The sequence below is a fragment of the Phlebotomus papatasi genome, chromosome 3 (genome assembly GCF_024763615.1).
Source record: "Phlebotomus papatasi isolate M1 chromosome 3, Ppap_2.1, whole genome shotgun sequence".
NCBI classification, from domain to species: Eukaryota; Metazoa; Arthropoda; class Insecta; order Diptera; family Psychodidae; genus Phlebotomus; species Phlebotomus papatasi.
The window spans coordinates 55963498-55986766 of NC_077224.1; the positions used below are offsets into that span (position 1 = coordinate 55963498).

General features: G+C 31.5%; 1 protein-coding gene and 1 non-coding gene across 2 annotated transcripts in view; both read right to left on the reverse strand.

Annotated features, from left to right (window-relative positions):
- Window positions 1–4570: 4570 nt before the first annotated feature.
- LOC129806882 (ubiquitin-like protein 3) overlaps window positions 4571–23269 on the reverse strand; it is a 67526-nt gene continuing 48827 nt past the window's right edge. The window contains exons 2-4 of the mRNA XM_055855698.1: window positions 13118–13226; window positions 9960–10124; window positions 4571–5601 (exon numbers count right to left, since the gene is read on the reverse strand). Coding sequence (XP_055711673.1) covers window positions 5537–5601; window positions 9960–10124; window positions 13118–13226 — 339 coding nt within the window. The 3' untranslated portion in view covers window positions 4571–5536. The remainder of the gene's footprint in view (window positions 5602–9959; window positions 10125–13117; window positions 13227–23269) is intronic.
- LOC129808375 (U6 spliceosomal RNA) lies at window positions 7714–7822 on the reverse strand. Its single transcript, XR_008752405.1, has one exon. It is a non-coding gene; the product is annotated as a U6 spliceosomal RNA (small nuclear RNA).

Below are 23269 nucleotides of genomic sequence, written 5' to 3' on the forward strand. Positions count from 1 at the left end.
TGAAAATATTGTTCACGAAATGAAAAATGTCATCTTTGAGGAACTTGATTGTATTCACAAAAACAAGGTTAGTTTGTAATGGTTTTCATTCTCTATTATCGTTAACAGATTAAAATACTTAGACACTTAAAGGTTAGAATGAGAAGATATTTTTAACGGAAGACGAAATTTCTAAAATATCAAACTAACTCTAATTGGATGTGAAAACCGTTCAATTTGCCTCTCAGGTGTACGAAATTAGTAAAACTGCTTGCTTATGTTCGAACAAATGTGAATTTTGTCCCATTCGAAAATTGAATAGTTTTTAAAGGTTATGTTCAGCATAACCTCACATTGCTAAATTTTTTTAAGCAAAAGTCGAAAATATGGAGAAAAGGGGCAATTTGCATTAGAGTACGTTTAAAATGAGACTTTTTTCTTCTATTTTTAAATGGAACAGAGCCTTACTACATTGTTATTTAATTTCACAATAGGTTTCTGAAACTAAATTTTATCTTGCTAAGGTCTATTTTCATTTAAAAATAGGAGAAAAAGACCAATTTCAAAGGTGCCTAAATTCAAAGGCGATCCACTTACCCCTATATTGCACATGACTCTCGTCAACTACCAAAATGCCTTTATAGGTTATGTAATTTCAAACTAATTTTTCAACCTGAAATTTCGTCTGTTGATTTAGCTGGAAATGATTTTATTCTTTATCGATATATTCCCAAAGATTAAAATTCACAACATAACCTCGCTACGGGTAGTTAGGGATTATTTGCTTCATCTAATATTATTGTTTAGTATTTTTAACCAAGTTATATCTTTGAAATCTGATATATCATATACCTCACAATATGAAATTTGTAGATCTTTGACTACTCAATAATCGTCCAGATTTCTAGGTTATGTAACTTCCAAAAAATGTTTTTTTTTTGCATATCTCTTTTTAATGAATGACTCAAAGAATTAAATTCTTAGTGGAGGACTGGATTTTTCACACATATTTTTCTTAAAAATTCTAAACAGTGTTTTATAAGTGAGGTTATTTAGGTTATGTTAAAACATCAAAGCCTACATTACGTTTTTAACTCAATATTTCAGTTCTTATTTTTTGCAATATTTTTTTGTCAATTAGATTTACGATTTACTCCAATCAATCTATTGATTGATGTTCATTAATTACTTGGATTTTTTTGACTTGGGTGTAAGATGTCAAAAAAAATTACAATTTACTAAAAAAAATATCGATTTGAGGTTATGATATGCTTTTGGAAAGATTTATCCTGATTTTATGCAATTAAAGTTCCTTCCTTTTGTAATATTTCATCCCAATATTTTTGCAGACCACTGTATATAGATTTTTTGATTTTTTGTTTTATTAAATAAAATTTCCTCTCTGTCAGGGACTAAAAATCGCTAATAAGGCTATAATTATACTAAAACATTGTTTTTTTTTTCCTAAAAGAATAGTTTAACAAAGAAGAACCTCAAACAATTAGTATTTTTGTACTATTTAAAAAAAGTAAAATTCCTGGTAAAAAAAAACAATATATAAATTTAATATAACTGGGAGATAGAGATCAACAATAGAAACTGAAGTCGAGATTATCCCATTGAACAAGACTTATTTGTAATTTCTTTTACTAGAAATTGAAAAGCAATGATAGGAAACTAATCACCTGAAACAATTAAATATCTAAACAATAAATTTAACTATAAAAAGAACAACGAGGAATTTTATCTAAAGGATTTCCCTCTCCTGACAGATTGAGAATATTTTATGAAATTTAACATTTTTTTGGCACTAAATTTTGGAGAAAGGGGAAATTAGTGAGAAAACTCCTAAAATATTAGAGTATTAATTTCTTAAAGTTTGTATTTTGTCACACACATGCTCAAGAAGAAGGATTTCTTTATAGATTTATTAGTTCTATCATGCTAAATTTACTATTTACATTTTATTTTAAATCTTCTTCTCATGCACAGTTTTTCCATTTTTTTTACTAATTGTGTGCGAAATGCTTATTTTTAAACAAAAATATTATTCTCATTTTGTCCTTTTGCACTCCACAGACTTAAGGAATTCGATATGGGAATATATTGGCACTTCCAGGTTCCAGCTATATTCCATTGGAAATTACTGATTAGTGAATAAATTTCGGAAAATCGAAGGATCAAATTGATTCTTTTGCAAAGGATGGATCAAATTAACATGTTCTATTTTGAAAAATGTTCATTCAGAGTGAGAAATTTGATCCATCCTTTGCAAAAGGATCAAATTTGGATCAATTTGATCCTTTTATTTTTACCAGTGGATAGGGGAAATTTTCTTTGTAGGCAGAAACGTCAGGATTTTTAAAACAAGCAAATTTTTGACGAAAACTGCTTCTAGTGTGTAGACACCATAAGACTTAGCCATATGGCTTAACTTCTGCAGTTATTTATTAATCAAGATTTTTTGCAAAATTGTGACTTTAGATTGGATAATAATATTAATAGGTCCATTAGATTCTGATCAACCAATAAAATTGCTTCTTATTTGGAATTTTGAGACCTTCGAGAACTGGGCTAAACCTCTAGTCGAAAGACCGCTTAAGATCGTTCAATTTTTTGCACGGAAATTGTGCGATCGTACGATTACTGCACTGAAATCGTCAAATCCTACACACAGAAAAATTTTGACTCTAAATTTAAGAATATTTAACACTCCGGGAACTTAAATTGGACGTGATTCCGCGAGGCGTTTAAATTCAGAAGCTCTTTGCCAATGAAATGGGCTAGAATCCCTATCTGTTTGACGCTAAGAGATCGGGAGTTTAAGTTCAGCATTAGCTGAAAAATGAAAAATGTCTTGATATTTGCAAGTTACAATTAAAACTAAATGATCAGGGATTTAGGATTAGGGCATTGGCATTCATTGGATGGGATTTGAAGTTAAATTCTTGGGTGTTTCTGTTTAAGAATTTTCATTTTTCTGTACGACTTCTGCATTGACATTGGGAAACCGTAAGATTCCTCGCCCGAAGATCACAAAATCTTGGGCTTCGAGACTGTACGATCATACGATTACTGCACTGAAATCGCTAAAATGTACGACTTTTGTATTTAAATCGCATGATCGAAAGATTTCTTGCTTAGAGTTGGCAAAATCGTGGGATTCTTGCACAGAGATTTTAAGATTGTGCGATTTCCTGTACCAAAATTCAAGGATCCCACAATTACCGCTCAAAGATCGCCATATCGTACTTCTTCTCCACAAACATCGCAAGATCGTATAAGATTCCTTGCCCGGAGATCACAAAGGGATTCCTGTACAAAAATTGGTAAGAACGTACAATTTCTCTCACGGAGATTGTACGATCGTACGATTACTGCACTGAAATCGTCAAATTGTACGATCTCTGCATTGATATCGCAAGATCGTAAGATTTATTTATCAGACAATCGCGCGGGATTCCTCCACAAAAATTATTAGATAGTGTGATTTTTTAAACAGAAATTGAAAGATCGTACGATTACTAAACTGAGTTGAGATCGCCAAATCGTGGAATTTCTGCAGTAACATCGCAAGATCGTAAGATTTCTTGCACGGAGGTTGAAAAATCGTAGGATTCCTGCACAAGGATTGTAAGATCATATGATTTCTTCAAGAAAATAGCAGGGAAAATAAAATATCGCATGATTACTGCTCTCACGATTCCTTGCTCGGAGATCGCAAGATAGCAAAATCTCGCTAATTCCTGTTCAGAAACCGCTATATTGCAGATTGAGTGAAGAGTTAAGGGAGATTTTAATCATCCCTCGGCATCAAACAAGAAAGTTCACTTTTTCAAATAAATTTATGATAAAAATTCTACAAATTTCAGACAATCGTAATCCTTTCGCGTCATCTCTTTGGATCAATCTTTGTAAGCATTTAAAGTACTCACAGTTTTGGCCAATTAAAACATCCGATAGTATTGAAATATTTTTCGTAACCACAAATTTAATTTCACTAAATATTTAATCTTATAGAATATTTCAGTGTCATGGCGTTCTTTGATTGGATAGAGGTCTGAATCGTTCAAAGTTCCACCCAATCAGAAAACGCAACGGGGCTTAAATATTTCATGGAAATTATTAAATATTTAATTCTTAATTTTTTGACGTATAGGTGGCGCGCGAGGTTGCTGTCAGTATCTAGGAATAGCTTTGAATTCAAATAAATCAGTTTACATTTCTTAAATCGGCAAATAGGTCAATTCCTCAAGTCTATGAAGGTGTGATAATTCCAATAATTGGATTATTGTGAATATTGAAGGGAAAAAAGTAAAATTAATACTTTTCCAATATTCTCTCATTTTCTCTGTTCTGATTTTGTTTAATTTTCACAAAATTTATTTGTATTTTGCCAGAATAGTCAATTGTTGCAATATTATTGTATTATTCTTTTCTTTTGTTCACCATTATTATTATCCATAACAATTAATTAGTTATTACATCTACCGAGCAATAGACATTTAAAACATTTATTCACTTTTCGTCTTTCGCTTTTTTTGTTACTTTGCCTTTTTTTCAACTCATGCTTTGCAGAATTTCTGTCAAATTCCCGAGAATTCCATGCTGTCCCTTCTTTTTTTTTTGCAAGTATCCATTCAGTTATTAGGAATACCAATTAATTAATTTCTTTCCGCTTCGTCTCGTTGGATATTTTTTCAAGTCTCTCTCTCACTTTTACATCCGGACTCTCATGTACAATACTTAACCGTCGCTCCTTATAAAATATTTTATCTTGTCTAATTAATATTTTTTGCTCATTTTTACTCTTCTCTGGTGTTTTTTTTTTGTTTAAATTTTCTGCTGCATTGCTGAGTGTTTTTCCTATGTGGGATTTTTTTTTTGTAAATATATAGTTTAATATTGTAATTCTTAATTTATTCATCTTATGATGTAACACGTTTCTATTTTACTTCATTGAGAAGACAATTTCTTTTACCTTTCAGTCACTATTATTTTCTGGGCATCAAAATTTGATGCAACAAAAAAGAATTTCCTCATTTTTTTCGCGCTGTTCACATGACAATTTCTCTGACTCTTCATCATTCTCTTTTGCATATTTTCATAAATATAGGTAGAAGAAAAAAAATAAAATTCTTTTTCCTCATCTTCAAACTCTATTGTGTCGTAACTGTGAAGATGACACGACAAAATTGAATTTTTCAAAAGAGGAAATTTTCAAGATATAAAGTGAATTAATTCTTGAAGGAGACTACGGAAAAAAGTGTGATCGATGTTACTGTGAAAAAATCGAAACAGAAAAGAAATAATTTTTTTACACTATCATATAATAATTAATGGTCAAACTGTGGACTTGCTCTTCACTTTTTCTTCCTAAAATATATTATCCTTATTATCATCTAATGAAATAAAATCATCTCTGTATTTTTTTCTTTAATTTTCTTTAACACTAATTATAGATATAATTTTTATCTCTCTCTCGCACAATCCCCTCGCACAGAGAGGACATTATTATTCTTTTTGTCACACATACAGAAGAATAAACAGAATATAGTTACAAGATGCAACACGTCGTAGAGCAACATCTACTGGACGCTCCTTTGCTTTTCTGCCTTTGATCTGAAATACACCAAAAAAAAAGGAGAAATGTTTGAGAAAAGTGCCTCTATTTTATAGCTTATCCATTAAATTTTTCTTCTTCTAGAGCACACATTATACCGCTTATATTAACATTGAAAAGAAGAAAAAAAAACGCGCCTTTTTGGACGACTCCGAAACGTGTGGGTGTGGGATTATTATTCTACAGCGTGTCTCCCCACAATAAAATCACCATCTCACCCGTATATATTTTGGCCACAAACATGGAAAAAGCATTTCTTTAAAATATGAGCACAGAATAAAAAGAAGAAAAAAAATGAATAAGAATAAAATTTTGTATCCGTTTTCTTGTCAATCTCCATCCAATCATAATTTTGTCGATTGACATTTATGTGAAAATTATTAATAGGCACACTCCCCGGTTAGGAAAGCCAAGAAGAATTTTAAAATAATAATCTATGAAGTGTTCGACTGAGAAAATAAAATGAAAACATTGTTCTTTTAAGAGCTCAACAAAATTATTCAAATTAGAAAATTAAATCTTTTAGTTAATTCAAAGATGATATTTTCATTAAAAAACAAAAATAATATTCTAATTATTGAAATTAAAGCGACCATTTACATTGAACAAATTTCAAAATGTAAGCACATCCGGAATTCTCATGAATTACACATTGAAAGCTCTTTAATGTTGTCCAGCAGAGAAAGTGTTGAAAATATCGTAAAAAAATTCAATTTACAATTCATAAATCACTTTCAATTTTTTTTCCTGAATAAGCAGAGGGAGGATAAGGCAGTTTCAGGTAGATGAAGTTTATTTTTCAAACTCGTTTGTCAGATCCTTATGGCGCTGGCACACCTTTTCAATTTAATGAAATTCAATCGATTAAAATTTTACCTCTTATTCTCAAAAAAAATTTCAAGCCTCAGTCTCTTTTATTTTATGGCCTCTACACATTGGGAGCAATTTCTGTCAAAAATTGGTTTTTTGAAGGAAATTCCTTGCAGCGTTGTAGGGGGAAACGTCAAATTTCTGTCAAAAACGCAATTTTTGACGAAAATTGCTCCCAATGTGTGGACGCCTTTAGAAAATAGTGAATATTGAAATTTTCGTTTTGACAAATTTTGCCCCCGTCTAACCCTATACCTCAAAAGCACCTTCGCATCATTAACTGTTTACAATCGTTCACAATCGATTTAAACTTATTCATAAATCACTCAAAAAGATCCCACAAAATATTTTTAAGATTAATAATATTGATTTTAGGGCAAAAATTATTTTTCGTTTAATAGTCGATTTCACAACCGATAAATCACTCAAAACATTGCCAAAATCAATTGTAGTGAAATTAGTTATCGGTTATGAACCGGTTCACTATCAAAGACGGACAAACAGCGTGACGTCAATAAACTCGAAACTTCAGATTTACAAAATTTTACCAAAATACAATCCCTCGGGGGATAAAAAGTCTCCACTGCTCCTGTTTGGAGTTTGAGTGGTAAAACTATGGGGCTTTGTAGAATGCTCGAACATACGACTCAAATGATATACCCAGAAAATAGTTTTGCATAATTTATTTTGTATATATTTATTAATAAAGTTAATTAGAAACCCAACTCATGAAGAAAATCATTCTGTTAACTTCAATTGTTCTATTTTTATGTTTACCGGTTCAGATCTGATTTGGATCGATTTATAGATTACCCCTAGATGAAAAGTCATTTGAACAAAGTCAGAAAATATCGAAAAAAAATCCTCTCAAAAAGCACGAATTAAACATTTGAATTGAATCCTAAATTGAATTTTTATACTACGTTCTGTGACCTCTATAATCCAGATGAAAAATCCGAATGATATGTTGAATATGTGCGACAAATACCGGTTCATTAAAAAAATGTTTTTATGATCTAATGTTAAAGTTTTGGAAAAATTTCTGGCAGATTTAGATGAAAGGAATAAATGATATTCGAAAACAAATCTTATTTACAGTTCCTGTTTATTAGTGCTAAACAATATCAGTAATCTCAGTAAAGGAGTCATCTTGCCAAAAATCCTGATTCAATCTTGACATTATGATGTAAACCGACAAAATTAAATTCGAATTTTAGGACAATTCAATCTCAATCCAATGCGACGATGTAAATAGCTTCAATAAAACTTTGAGCCCTGTTTTTGTAATGTTCCATGCTAATCTTCTCTGTATCGTTCCAATTTTAGTATATGTTCTGCCGAAGCAAGAACGTTTTCCTTGGATTTTGATTTCGATTAACTCGTTTTTTTTTACGATTTTAGAATTTTCGAAGAGATTGCCCTGCACTAGTGATTCTGTTTCAAGAACGTTCTTGAAAAGAATTTTCAATATGACCCAAAACTAACCCTTCCTATCCATAGTTACCCTAACCCTGAGAAACTTCACGAAATTAACTCTTAAAAAAAATGACATTTGGGGCACATCTTTCATTTACTTGGAGGAAAATAGTTTTGGGCAAGGGGTGAATAAGTGGCTCTCGGAGTGAATCGTGAGCGGCGATCGGCAAAATAGTGCCGATCTGGAGGTAAAAATCAACAGACTGGCACTATTTTGCAGATATCGACAGTTTGGCGTATTGAACATGTCATTTTCATTCACAAAAATCTGCAGATTTGACCGATTTTAGCGAAGAATCGGCGGATTTTATTGACAGTTCACTCTTATGACGTACAGCGTTCATTTAAGCTCAAGTAACATTATAAATTTCCTACAAACGATTCAAGTGGTAAATTTTAATGCAAGGCTGAGCAAGAATCATTTGAAACCGAATAAACTTCAAAATAAGTTTGTTCAGATAGCGTTTTGATCATTAACGTACAATTTTCATTTGATTTTTATTCAGTTTCAAACGGTCCTTGCTTACCTCTGTTTTATGTACTGTACTGGAAACACTAATATTGTAAACGTACTTGCGACAGATCGACCCGAGATTGGCAAATCGGCACTCGAGTGAACCGTGAGTGGCACAGTTATCTACCCCTTGGTTTTGGGCAAAATCTTTAGAAGGTAAGTTTCCTATATAAGAATGTACCGATTATAAATGTTTAAGGACATCTAAAACTTCATGGAAAAAAATAAATATTCGTTTTACCAAATTTTCCCCTTAGTTCGAGTATTCCTCAAAGCTATGATACTTTCTGATCTGTTTTATTCGAAAGCTTGTGTCCATTTGTTTTTTTTCTAGAGCTTTTAAATTATCTCATATCTTGGCCAAAATATATTTAGATTTGACCTACTGATAGTTTGTCAAATACATGACTTATATAAATACTTCCGATGAATCACAAAGTTTTTCTCAGCTGAATAAAATACCCCCTTGCCGTTGCTCTGCGTAAAATCATTAAAATTCGTGTACAAATTCGAAGTAAATCACGAATATATAAAACAATTTTTTTAACTCTTACATACATTGCAAAAACAATAAATTCAATGAATTTCAGAAATTACCATCTGCATTTACTCACAATGTACATATACTTTTAAATTTTAAATCGCAAAAATAACTCAGACAATATATCAAGCTCTCAAATAAACCACAAAGGAATCATTTTAAAAGATCTCAAGACAGTTTTTTTTTTATCGAAACACCATCAACAGAGGTGGATATGTATTGAAATGTCGTCATCAGGTGGGTGTAATTGACTCATGTGCGTTCACCAGAGGCGACAACATCATGAAAACTAGCACGACACAATACAATTATTTTCTATGACTAACAACACATTCTCTTATTCCCAATTCTCCTACAGACTTACAAGAATTTTATCACATCAAAATTTTCTTTTTGCAATAAAAAAACCGCCCTCTCGAAAAAATATTCCTCAAACATATTTCTCAAGAGAGAGAAAAAAAAGCAACATTCTTACCATTAAGACATTCAGGTACGTTGTAATACAAAATATTACACATTTATGGGCTATTAGCTTTACAACTTTCTATATATTCAATTTCCGTGATAGCTCGCCAACGTCTCTTTTCTTTTTCTCTTTCCAAACGAAAGAGCAAGAAAGTGAATGACACAGTGAAGTTAGAAAAAAAATAATGCAGTTTAGATAAATGTAATTCAATACCAAGAAAAACTCTATGATAACAATCCACCCACGCTGTTCAAATTGCAAACATCTTCTGTAATTAAATTTTGCTTTATAGCAAATAAAATTGTTCGAAGCGCAAGTACTTATAATAAAAATTTCCCAATATACGGAGAATCAAACAAATAAATAAAAAACCCAATTTAGAGCATATTCGAGAGATACCTTTACGATTTGCACCAAATAAAAATATCAAAAATATAAATAAAAATGCATTGCATTGTGTTTTTTTTTTTTAATCACAAATTCTTCTCACCTTGTGAATTTGGTTCCGGCAAATTATCTCGTGGTACCAAATGCATCACTGTTGTCTTTCCTAAAGGCAGTCCAAGTGCTCCGAGTGTTACATTGCAGTGTAAAAATCTACCTTGATAAATCAGCCTTAGTATTTCTGCTTTTGAAACAGCTTCCGACTCCCAATCTGGAAGTACAAAAATATATAATATGTATATATTTTTTTTGTTGTTGCGTGATTTTTTTTTGTTGTACTCCAAACACCTAAAGTAAATATCAGAAAAAAAAGAACGAAGGAGAAAAAAATTAAACATCCGAATGAGAAAACTCATCAATAAGCAATTTTTATTGCGTGCCTGTCCTCATATATATTTTTTTCACCCGTTTATGTATATGTTATTATTAATACACCTACACTTCACCTACAACTTATTTTTTTTGCCTTTTTTTTCTTCCATTCGCACATCAATAAAATATTTGCAATAATGAAGTTTCAAAACAAATTTGCAGATACAATCAGAGTTGTAAAAAATCTGATTGAAAACTATAGATTTTTTTAAAGATACAAATAATATTTTAAATCAGAGATAATTATTTTTGTAGGTGAGAAAGAGTTTGTAAATATCACATAACCTTAGAATTTAATCCGGTAACTTCTCGACCAGAACAAGAAAGGAGATCATAGGGGAAAGTTCCCAGGCTTCGTACAATTCCAAGCATTCCAAGAGTCGTAATGACTAAATTTTTCCTTTGTTTCTCAATAGGGTAAATGTCCTAATTCAAAACCATTTCCAGACGCTTTAACTTTGACAAAAGATTCAACACATTAAGTTCATATTTTTTCTGAAGAGAATTACATAAATTTGCTCATTGACTCTTCTAGAATGTTACTGATTAGTGAAAATTCTTTAGATATAATTTGAAAACTTCTTAAATACAAGAAAAATACGCGAGCGTAAAATGCTTCTATTGGAAACATATTAATCAAAATGGAGACAAGGGAAGTTTCTAATTGGAGACAAACAGTATAAGTGAAACCGCGACGAAAGGCATCCAAAACCTTGTTAAGTTGCTCTTGAGTGCAGGATTTGTTCTTATTCCTGGTCTTTTCTCCTTTCCCATCTAAAACAATAAGAAAATCTCTCCAAAAAAAAAATCATATTTCCAGAGTTTCCTATTGAAGCATTTGCAGACACTTCAGAAAAGCCCTTTTTGTTCACGAAATAGGTAATTATTTCATTTGGAAACTTCACGAACCGTTAACAATAAAGATTAGCACTTAAAGTCAGAAATATGACATAAATGTTAAACAAAACGAATAAATAACAGTCATCTCATTGTGTTTTTCATTGAAAAACATGGTCGATCGATGAAAAATTCAATGGTGAAAAGGTACACTTTTAATTTTTCTGAGAAATTAACAAATTAAAATTTGTGAATATGAATGGATTTCCGCTTTATTTGGAGCAAAATTAACTAAATAATGAAACTGTGGTATAGAAAATATATAAATATAATAATTTAGTACTGAATTTATCGTGAAAACAATGACGTTTCCAATTGGAGTAGCGAAAAATTTCCATTTGGAGCAGGTTTTGAATTAGCTTAATTTACCCTAAATGTAAATCATGGCACCCATATTTTAAAAACCAGGGGAAAGAGGCCAGATTTTAAAATATATTGCGGAGTCACATTTATTCAAAAACACAAGAAATATTCAGTCATTGCGAAGCTTGAGATTGTACGAAGTAAAGGTACTTTACCCTACTCATCCAGAATAGCAAAATAAAGTGAAGCACAACGTTAATTTTTAGCGTATAGACATAGTTTTATTATTTAAACATCCTACTTGGTTATTTAAACATTCTTTCTTAAAGTGCGGACTATCATCCATGTTACAATCCGAATATAATTTGAAGATTAAATTGGATTTGTGACGGAATGACTTTTTTGTGAAGTTTAAAATGTTGCTCAAAACTTCTTGTTAGATTTTTTATTTACACGATAAAAAGTATTTCGTAAAATTGTTCGTAAGTGTTTGTGAATTCGTACTGGGGAAGCTGCAAAATGCTCGTAAGTTGTATAACGCACTAAAGAGTTTGCAAAAGTTTGTACTTTTTCACAAATATTGTTCGTAACATGATTACTTTACAATCATTCTTTGTTTTTTTACAAACATTTATTCGTAAATATTCGTAAAAAAATCGAAAAATTTTGTCATTGGTTCGTAAATTTTTGCCACATAAACAAAAATGTACGAACAAATGTTTGTAAAAGAACAAAAAATGCACGTCAAACAAAGTTTGCGAAAAAGTACAAACTTTTACGAACTTTTAAAGGGGTTATATAATTTACCAGAATTTTGTAAGTCCCGAAAGGAATTCATAAACATTTACAAAGAATTTTACGAAATATTTTCTCTGTGTAGGCTCAAAGGAACACCCATTGGTACTCTGAGAATTCGTGTCATGACCTATTGGAATTCTAATTTTCTTATGGAGTTCGAGCAGTTAAAATGTTCCATTTTACTCTGTAAAAAATTTGCAGATATAGCACCGACATTTAAACAAATTTGCTCAAAATTCTTGTATGGTATTGGTGAGGGTTCTGAATTAGGGTGAAAGGAACGTCTATTGACACTTTAAGAACTCGTGTCAGCACCTATTGACACCCTACTCCGTATCATTTGGAATATGAAACTTGAACATATCTGGCTATAGTAAAAGGTATATTACAGAAAAAAACATTATATTAGTTATATTTTACTAGATGCATTAAATAATTTTCAACATTTTGACAAAAGTGTCAATTGGGGTTCCCTGTCGAACAGACCTTCCTCCGACCCTATAAATTTTTAAACAGCTTTTTTTTATGTACTGTTAGTGTCAAAAGTTTGTTGCCTCATGCATATTCGGAAAATCACATGTGCAAAAAAATGATAGAAAGAATTACTTTTTCAAATTTTTCTTTTTGCAAATTAATTGCCTATAATTTGTAGATCTTATTTATGTATATCGAAAAAATTATTTAATTTTATTTCGCATAAAAAAATAATTGTTATTCAAAAGTTATTCATTTTTCATGCATCAAAAGTTTGTTGTTTGTTTTTTTCTATCTATATATATAGCAACTCTTTTCACAATTTATGCTATTAATTCGTATTAAAACGATAAGACTCACCTTCTGGCCAATTGTCAAACACAGTTTGAGCGATATCACCTGCCGAATCCGATGGACTGAAGAGGAACTCCTTTGTTTTCCCACTTACGAGTATTAAGCGCAAATTTATCTGCAACAAGTAAAAGATAAAAGGCTCAATCAATTACATTGTCCTCCATCATATTGCTCTTAATCTTTTCTACCCCATCCCCAAGGAGAATTCTTAATACTCTTTCCCCAATCAATCTTGTCATTTTCACTCCATTGAACAATGTAAAAAATTCATGACCAGAAAGAAGAACGAGAAAGAAAAGTAAAATTTTATTATCAATGACATTCATACATTTTTCAACCCCTCAGAGACAGAAAAAAGTACTGAGTTGAAAAGAAGACAAAATACAACCCCAATATAATATATACCAAAAATATTGGGTCAAGTTCAATATTTTATATAAAAAACTGTATGTTATTTGGATACTTTTGTGCCAATGTATGTTTTTTTTAAGATTCTTATTGTGTTTACCATGTGACATCCAAAAGTTAAAATCATAAATTACACAAAGACAAACAAAATCACCAGGAATTGGAGTAGAAATTTGAGTATCATCACCATGTGGGTGATTTCCATTGTGTAGACAACAATTTTGTCACAGAAAGTCAAGAGCAGCAGAAGATGAGGAATCAAATGGAAAGACCTCTCAAGTGGCAATAAAATGGCAAATAGCAACAGCTGATACCCGAGCCTTCAATTGAAATCATATGCAAAATTACACACAAACTCTTTTATGTAATTTGCATAATTCCACTGACGACAATTCAATGTATATTTTGTATAATTTTAGCTGTAATTTTTCCCAAAAATCAGCAGAGCTGCACGTAAATCAATTAATTGACACAAGGTATACTTTTTTGACCTACTTCTGATAGAGACAATTTACACAATTTCTGTGGGTAATTTGCAATTTTTTAACCAAATTATTATCCTACCATGGTTAAAAAAAAAAATTGACGCTATTTGTCCAATAAAACAATTTTATTGGTCTGACAATAATTCTCAAAATTAACTCATCCAAAACCTCACGAAATAATCATAAAAGATAAATTTAATAGTGAATAATATTGCTGTCAAAATAGAGCTTGACAAAAAATAAATTAAATTTACACACTGGAGTAATTGATGTGTAAACCTGGATCAATGTACATAATTAGAGAAGCAGACAATAGAAAATAGGTAAATAACAAAAGTTTAATAAGTAAGTTTTCTCACTAAGGATGGTCTGCACAGTAACAGCTGATCCTTATTTTATAAAAATAATTTAAACACGAAACTTCAAAAAAGTATTAGAGACTTACTGTTGATGTAAAGAGAACAGTAATAAGAGTTACAACAAATCGTTGATTTGCTTTTTCACTACAATTATTGATATATTGTTGCATAAATATGTTACTTCTAGAAAATGTGTAAAGTTATAATAGTGTGTAATTTGGTTAAATTATACAAGAGTGCGCGGGGAATATTGGATCACGTGTCCATGTGAGTCATGAAGATACCCCGGGAAATTATCGAAAATTTAAAAAATATTCAGAAACTCCCTAAAATTCCTATAACCTGGAGCAGCCTTCAAAACCACCGGTAAAATCGGTGAATCTTCAATTTTTGTGTAAAATCTATTCAATTTAATTCAATTCAATTTGAAATTTATGTCATGCCTAAAGGATACAAAGTTTTCTAAATACTAAGTGATTTTACACTTAAGTAATTACACTATAATAAGGCCTAAGAAATTTTAGACAATATGTGTAACAAAATGTACGTGACAGAATATTTAATTACACAGTTTATTATTAAATAACATTTACATCACACATTTTTAAATTACACGTTGTCCTGAAGTAGACCTTTGTGTAAATTTACAATATTAATTACAGTAAAATGAAAAAAGCAATCCTTTTTCCTAGCGTATAAGAACATTTGATAACTCAGTTATTACACGACACTAGTAGTTCACACTTATTACACATTTTGAGTATATTACACAAATGTGTAGCAATACACAAATTTTACAACCTTATTTGAATTTTGAATAAAAATCAATGGTAAAATAGCCAATGGTTTCTTACTGTACGATATTCAATAAAAAAAATAATAAAAACAATAAACCCTAACTTAAACTGCTTTTAAGCCATTGTAGATTATTACTAATATACTTTACACATGCATTTCGTATTTACTAAGCAAAATCACTGCAAAATACCTGGCATCGTAAATTTCGATTTGTAAATTCACATCAATTACCACACCTTGTATGCTAAAAATGTTAAAAATATTGTCACCAGAAAGACGTGAAACGGTTGCAATATCGTGTCCTCGTTTGAGATCACGAGCCGACCGGCAGGGGGTCAAAAAAAAAACTGAGTGAAACGGTCTGTTATAACTTTGTGTGTACAATTTCAATGAATCGTGAAAATTTCACAATTTCTACTACCATTTTATGACTCCTCTTTCCGGCTCAATCTTTTCCCTTCATCTTCCCACTAATCCCTTATTTTTCCCTTAACATGTATCCTTCCAAGGGATAAAAAGTCACTTTTATGATCTTCCATGTCTGCTCTAAGAATCCCAAATCACCCTCCTCAGACAAGAATAATTCCTCAACAGTTTATCCCACAAAGGACTCTTATTTTCTTCCCTTTTTTTCACACAAACATTTTTCAGGCAAGTGTGAAAATGTGAGTGAAAATTAATGAAGCAAGAAGAATCAAAATAACCATTTTTATGCCCATTTTTCCATCGACACATTTTTTTATGAGATATACTTTCCCTTTCTTTTCTGCCTCTCATTGAACAAAAATTTCCCATGTAAACGAAAAGCGATCTCACATGTAAGATTATTTATTTAAAATAAAAAATAAATTGCAAATTCTCAAAAGAAGATATTCAAAAAATGGCTCTCATGGAGAAATCATAATTTCACAAACATTTTTTCCACTTTTCAGTGTCATGTGAATCAAAGGACAAATGTTACGCATCACAGAAGTCACCAGAAATTTTCAAAGTTAATCCACCAAATATCTTCCGGATGCTTTCAAAATTAATATCTTCAAGAATATTATGATTGTGTCAACGATTTTCTGCAAAATGGCAATAGAGACAGAATGAGAAGCACCTCTTTGTGTCATTTTATAATATTGCCTGACGGAAGACAGTGATATTTTTAGCACTAAACACTCAAAGAGAAATAAACAACGAAAAACACTTTAGTCTTCTATAGATTCTCCTTTCAAAATTTTTCTTCTCATGCTAATTCAATTGATTTCCACGTGTGGTTATTCATTTAACAATTCACCAGAGACACTCAAATTTCTCATTAATATTTTTCTTCAAACCCATAAAATGATGGCTTTCAATGTCATTTCTAAAATCTACGCACGCAAAGTGTTGTCTTAAACTTAACAAATGTTTTCTCTGCATGTGAATGAAAAAAAACACAAGTTTAGATAGGGAGAACAAGACAGAAGACCAATAAAAAAAGAAGATGCTAAAAAAGATTTAATAATTGACAATATTAGCTTCTAATCTGCATAGGAATTGCTTTCAAAATTGTCAGCCGAACGCATTAAAAACTTGGCTAGGAACTGAACTCACTTCTAAATAATTTTGATAAAAAAATCAAATAACCTTCTTTTAATTTAGAGTTATAAATTGAAAAAGTATGTTAAAATTTTAAGAGAAGGTTAAGTCCTAAAGGTCCCATTTCAAACCAAGCGAGGAAAGTGACAGATTTTCTCAAAACGTTCTTTTAAACCTTTCTGATGTTTGTCCGTTTGTCTCTTCCCTTTGTCTAAGGGGTTTTAGTTAGGTGAAGGACAAAAGTTTTCTTTGCCTTTTTTGAAATAAAATTGTTAAACATTCATTAATGATTTTATTATAAAGACTTCAGACTTAAGGTTAACTCTTGTGGATTAACTAAACTAATTTTTTACTAAACAATATTTTAAGAAAATTTTAAATTAAAATTAGATATAGCTCCAGAACACCTATCAGCTCAGGAAAATTTCATAAAATCCTAATTCGAATCCCGTTCTTTCATACGTGTTTTGCATATGTCTATCTCACTTTTTCGCGCTCTTCTTCTTCCTTTAAATATCAGAACAAATTCAATTTAATTCAATCGACTTTGGAAAACAAAAGAATGCAACAAATATATGCAAACCGTGTGAGAAAGAAAGGGATGTCAATTTCGATTACATAAAATTTTCCTGATCTAAAAGGTGTGCTAGACGCCCAGAGTCATAAGAAGCAAATAATCCATCAAATTAAAAAAAAGACACCAAAAACTGGTCCTAATGTAGGTTTTCAAATTTTAAGATCTTCCAATACTAGGCTAAACTTCCAATACATATTAAATCTGTGGAAATTTGTGTTAACAGTGATTCGCTCTTTTAATTCAGACTCTATTCTAGAGTGAAATTTTCCAAATGGATTTCATTTTTTGAGTAAAATAAATACATTTTTCCAGTTAGTTCCCGTATGATATTTAACATATCGGACAATTTTTAAAAATTCCGATAGAAATTCTTCAGAATTCTATAAAATTTTAGTATATTCGTTAAGGATTGTACTATATACAAAAAAAAAATCGTCGCTTCTTCGAACAAAGGAACGGCAAGGGACTTCGAGAAACTTTGTGCCCAATATAGCACAAAGAATGAAATCTACATTAAAATTGATTAGATTTATTAAGAATAAAATTATAGAGAAAACAAATATGATAAACTACATTTTCAGGATTTCAAAAAAAAACGATGAAAAAGCAGAAAAAAACTCAGTTTGTATTACATATAGTACATTTAAAATTCAGGACCTTGGGGCTCATATGAAACATGTCCGAAATTAAACACTGATTCTCTGTAAGATTTGGGTAGTTTTGTTATTCAAATTTTATTCATTAGTGAGTTTGCAGAAAAATTTGGATACGGTGACCACTAATCTGCACATCGTTTTAGAATTTCCCAAAGTTTTTCCGCCAGAAATCGTTTTATCGAAAATAACAATACTGGGAAATGTACTTAATTTCGGACAGGTTGCATATGTGTATCAATATTTTGAATTTTAGGAGTATTGTTTGGAATAGTATATAGCTTTGATGCTCTTTAAAGTATTTCTTAATACATTAACTGATATTGCTTTAAGTGGAATATAGATCACAAAATTTTTGAAATTCCTCACGGAATTCTTCCAAGAATACTTCTACATCACCTAGGTCGTAGAGGTTAGTTTTTTTTCTTTTTCACTAGTACTATACAGAAAAAAAAATAAAATGTTTAGAATTTTAGGAATCATAAGAAGTGTCCAATATTGTAAGCTGTCCGAAATTTGACACAATTCCCCTAATCGAAGCCATTACCAATTTTATTATAATCCAAACGTGTTAATAAAACACAAAATTTATCTCTTCTGATTTTATAAGCTTTTTAGCATCTGTTAGGAGAGAATTTGGAGAAAAGAGCATGTGAACAAACGCATGATGATAAAGTTTAGTTTCCATCAATTATTGTAATTAATTTGATTGTCACACAAGATTCCCCTCCTACCAGAAGGTGTGTTACAAACAGTCTGGAAGTTGTATCTTCAAAATGTGCGAGGAAATTGAGATTGAATGATAAATGGCATTAAATCAAATTAATTTGCAACAAAACAAGAACACCCAAATGGGGTGAATGATTCATTGAAGAGTGAGTGTTTAGAGAGCTTAGGAAGTTAATTAGCATAAAAGTAATATGAAATTAATTCAATGAATCATTTTCTTTGGTTGAGTTTTTTTTTTCAGTTAGAACAAAAACACACGTAACAAACTTCATTATCGTAGAGATAGTCGTAGAGAATAATGACCAGCGCACAATAAATTTTGTTTGTAAACATGTTTTCAAAATTTCCCATGAGAATGAGCGAGATGACTAGATCTAGATCTCACTCACTCTCATTGAAATGTCAAGAACATGTTTACTAAACAAAAGCTATTATGCGTTGAGCATAATCCAAATTCAAAATGTTTCCCTTTCTGAAAAAAATACTCTTTGTGAATGAATAGTCTTTCAGTTCAACTAAAACACAGAATAAGTGACACAAAAGGAACACATATTATGCTCATTGATCTCTGGGCGGCATAAGTTATTTCGAAGATCCCTGAAGGAGGAAGTCTCATTATCTACGGTTTCTTATGTTTGTCTTTTTCTTGAATACTTTATGAGATCCTTCTGAGAAAATTTGTTTCACCCTCAATTTCCCTCACTTGACATCATTTAATAGTTAATCTCCTATTTTTACGCCATGGAAATACTATTTAATTTATGTTGTCTTTCATACATAATTCCCCATCAAATGACTCAACTGGCGTACAACTTCTTATTTTGGCTCTAAAATCTGTTGCATAGCCGCGAAGCTCTTTCATAGAGACTTTTTAGAAAGTTGTTTCCATTTCATTTTTACTGTATTTTAATTTTCTGTTACTTTTTAGTGTTCATGCCTTGAACATATTGTATATGTTTTCTTATAGTGTCTCTGTGTAGTTGTAATGTTTACATACACCAACGACAAACACGTGATTTCATTAACTTCATTTCTTTCCTTTTTTTCTTTCTCTCCCATTGACTAATAACAACACAGACATATACGCAACAGAAATTTAATGCTGAGAATAAAATAAAATGATATATTATTTAAATTATTTCATCAAGAAATCAACACAACGAGACCACAGACTTTGACAAATAAAAAAAAGTGTCTCAAGAGGGGCACTTTCAACACTTCTTGTTAATGAAATCCACTTGAGAAATTTTGTGTACAATTTTTCACACATGTCTCATTGGAGGAAATTTCTATAAAAGATTTCTGAGATATTTCTTGAGAGACACATATTATAAGATCTCTGAAGGAGACAGAAAGTTCCCCCTGGAATAAGTCAACCTTTCACTTTATAATTCTTCAAGTCAAACTCCTATAGGGCTTTTTTACTCATCCAACTTTGTAGTACACTTTCATTCAAAATAAAAATGCATTTAATTATTCTATTTTTGATGTATAAATTCGTATTTCTCTCAACATTCCCGACATTCTCCAACTTGGTAGCTCATCAAATAGAACACACAAACAATGTAATTTAATAGACATGTTCCTGTTGCCACGAATAGCGAAAAAAAGTAAAACAGCGAGAAAATTGAGTGAATATATTGTGAAAAAAATATATCAGTGAATAGAAGCATTCTTGCACACATTCAACTGAAGGAAATAATTAACAAAAAGTCGAACGCAATGTGCGTAACATTTTAGTATATTAGAGAATAGAGGTATAAATCATGAGATATAGAGATGTTGAAAAATTATTCTATGGAATAAATTCCACATCAACCACAAAAGCCACTTCTGTCTTTTTTAAAAGGACAAATTAGTAGACACTTCGCACCGCGCTCAAAATCATCATGATATGATTTGTATCTTAATCTAAACTCTTATGAGTTTCAAACACAGTATCTTCTAATTCTTTATTAAAATTATGTACAGTTACATTTTAAGGGTGCGTTTACTCTATTATCCGTCCCAAAATATCAAAAATATGATTTTTTTTAAATTTCGTATATCTGAAATTAAAGTTCTCATTCCCTATACGGGCTTCAGACCTAAGGCTTAGCCATATGGCTTAACTTCTCTAATTTCTTAGCAGTCAAGATTTTTTGGGAAAATAAGACTTAGGATTGGACATTATAGGCAAATGATCAGCTCAATTCTGAAAATTCAATAAAATTGGTTGCTATTTTGAAATTTAAGACTTTCGGGAACTGGGTTAAACCTCAGGTCTGAAGACGATACTAGAGATACATATGGGTATAAAATTGCACACCTTTAAAAGATGCGAAATTGATTAATTTTTCCAAGAACACTAAGAGATAAAAAGTTATTTAAAACCGCCTCACCTTATTGAGCTTCAATATAGTAAAGAGAGGTAATCCGGATACTTTTCATAGAGTGCGACTTTAATGCTTGTTTTTGGACTGATGAAATATTTTTTTCCCATTCCAAATCAATAGAATTATTCTTTGTTTAATTTAGAATCATAATAGAAATAGAATTTTAGCAATAATATTGATGAAAATTAATAAAATTACGATAATATTAATATATGCGCAAGAATGTTACTGCGACGCTTTTATGTAACTCCGTTGAATTCGATCAAACTCGGATGCTCATTTTAAGGAAAAGTTTAATGCATAAAAATGAGAAGATATTATTTCAAAAACATTTTTTTAGAGTTTTATTCCATCAATTCATTTCAATAATTTATTATTTAATTATATATATTTTTATTTATTTTAAGATTGCACTCAATTCTTTGATTTTTCCTCGGTTTTCTTGGCTGACTTCCTTCCACGTTTTTTCTTTTCAGCTTCAATTGGCATTTGAGCCTTTTCCTTTACCATGTTTTTCTCCTTTAGTTTTATCTCCTTTTCTTCTGCCCTTATTTTTTTGTTCCTCTCTCTGGTCAACTTCCGTTCAGCAATTTCTTTCTTTTTTTGTAAATCCTGCCTCAATTTTTCCTCCTGTTCCGCGATAATTTCCTCGGAAGATACAATACACTGGTGTTTCACATTGCTGGCTTTGACCCTCTTCTTCTGACGATGTTTTGGAATTTCTCCTGGCCAGAAATAGCATTGTTTTAGTGTGTCGAAGATCGGTTGAGTTTCAGGAGGATCGAGAGTCTCAGAAGTTGCAGAGAGTTGGTTTCCAGGGAAGACTGGATCATTTGAAGGATTATTGTCGGTGGCCTGATCGTGCTGGTTATTGATAATGGACTCCTCTGAATGTTGGAAAACAATTTTCGGGAAATAAAGACCAGCGTCTTCCGTGCTGATGATGGGTCCATTGTCAACAGGTTCAATGACAATATAGTCCTGCAGTGAAATGTCTTCCCTCAAACTGGTGTCTTCATTTGCAAACAGACCAGAATCCGAAATAGCACTTGACTGATTTGAGTTTCCTGATCTGGAGATGGAGAAGTTATCAATTCCTGTATTTCTGTAGTCAATGGAGATTGAGGTCGAGGCTGATGTAAGAGATTGAGGTTCGCAACGTTCATTTATTTTACACCAAACCTCAAACAAGTTCTCATCTTCGAATGCTCCACTCCAAATGCGATCCTTTTTACATTCATTGAACTTGCTGAGAGTGTCAGGTGAGATGAGATGATCAATAATCCGCAGAGCTACTTGATAGTCAGAAGCTGTAAAAGCATTCGCAATGCTCTCGTCGTTCTCAGGAAGTGATTGATCATTTGACAGATTCGTTTCCTGATTCCCTGATTTCTTTGACTTCAGGATTTCCATGCTATTCACAACATCAGGATTGAATGGCACCAAACCACATCCTCGAAAGCCATTATTCGAAATTTTAGGAAGATCCAAATGCTTAAGGGCTGCACTCAAAACCTTGGCCACGTGCATAGGCTGGTATTTCACTTGCGTTTGCGTTTGCGTTTGCTGAGTTCTGGATGACGCTTAAGAAAATTCCTGAACCAAACGTCTCCGGGTCTTCCAGCTGTAAAATGGTTTGGAATTTTGTAGACCTCACAGATGAGTTTAACGCTGTCCAGAACTTGTTCCTTCCCGATGGGATGCCAGCCATCCGCACATCCCAGGATCCATTTGACAAGTTCTTTTTCCTGTTCTTTTGAAAGAATTGTTGGCCTGCCATTGGGGCACTCCTCTGGGTATTTGCCGGTCAATTTGTTGTGCAGTGTTGTTCTTGGGACATTAAATGTTTTGGATGCATATGCTATGGTAGAACCATCTCGTACACACTGCAAGGCATTCCTAAGACCTTCCTTAGAGTAGGGCTTGTCCTTATGGGTCTTTTCTTTTGTTCCCTTTGGCATCTGAAACAGAAAAAGAGTCCTAAACAATGCAAATTCTGAACCAAAACATTGACTTTCACCGCATCCGACTTGCATCGAAATGTAAACATTCACAAAAATCACTTATTTCTGTATGAATTATTAATATATTATCAATAAACTCTTACTCACCTTGTAGATCAATAACTACACTAAGTTTTACTAATAATTTTGATTGCAAATAATGTTTTATTATATAGAAAAAACACTAAACTTTTTCCAGCAACGA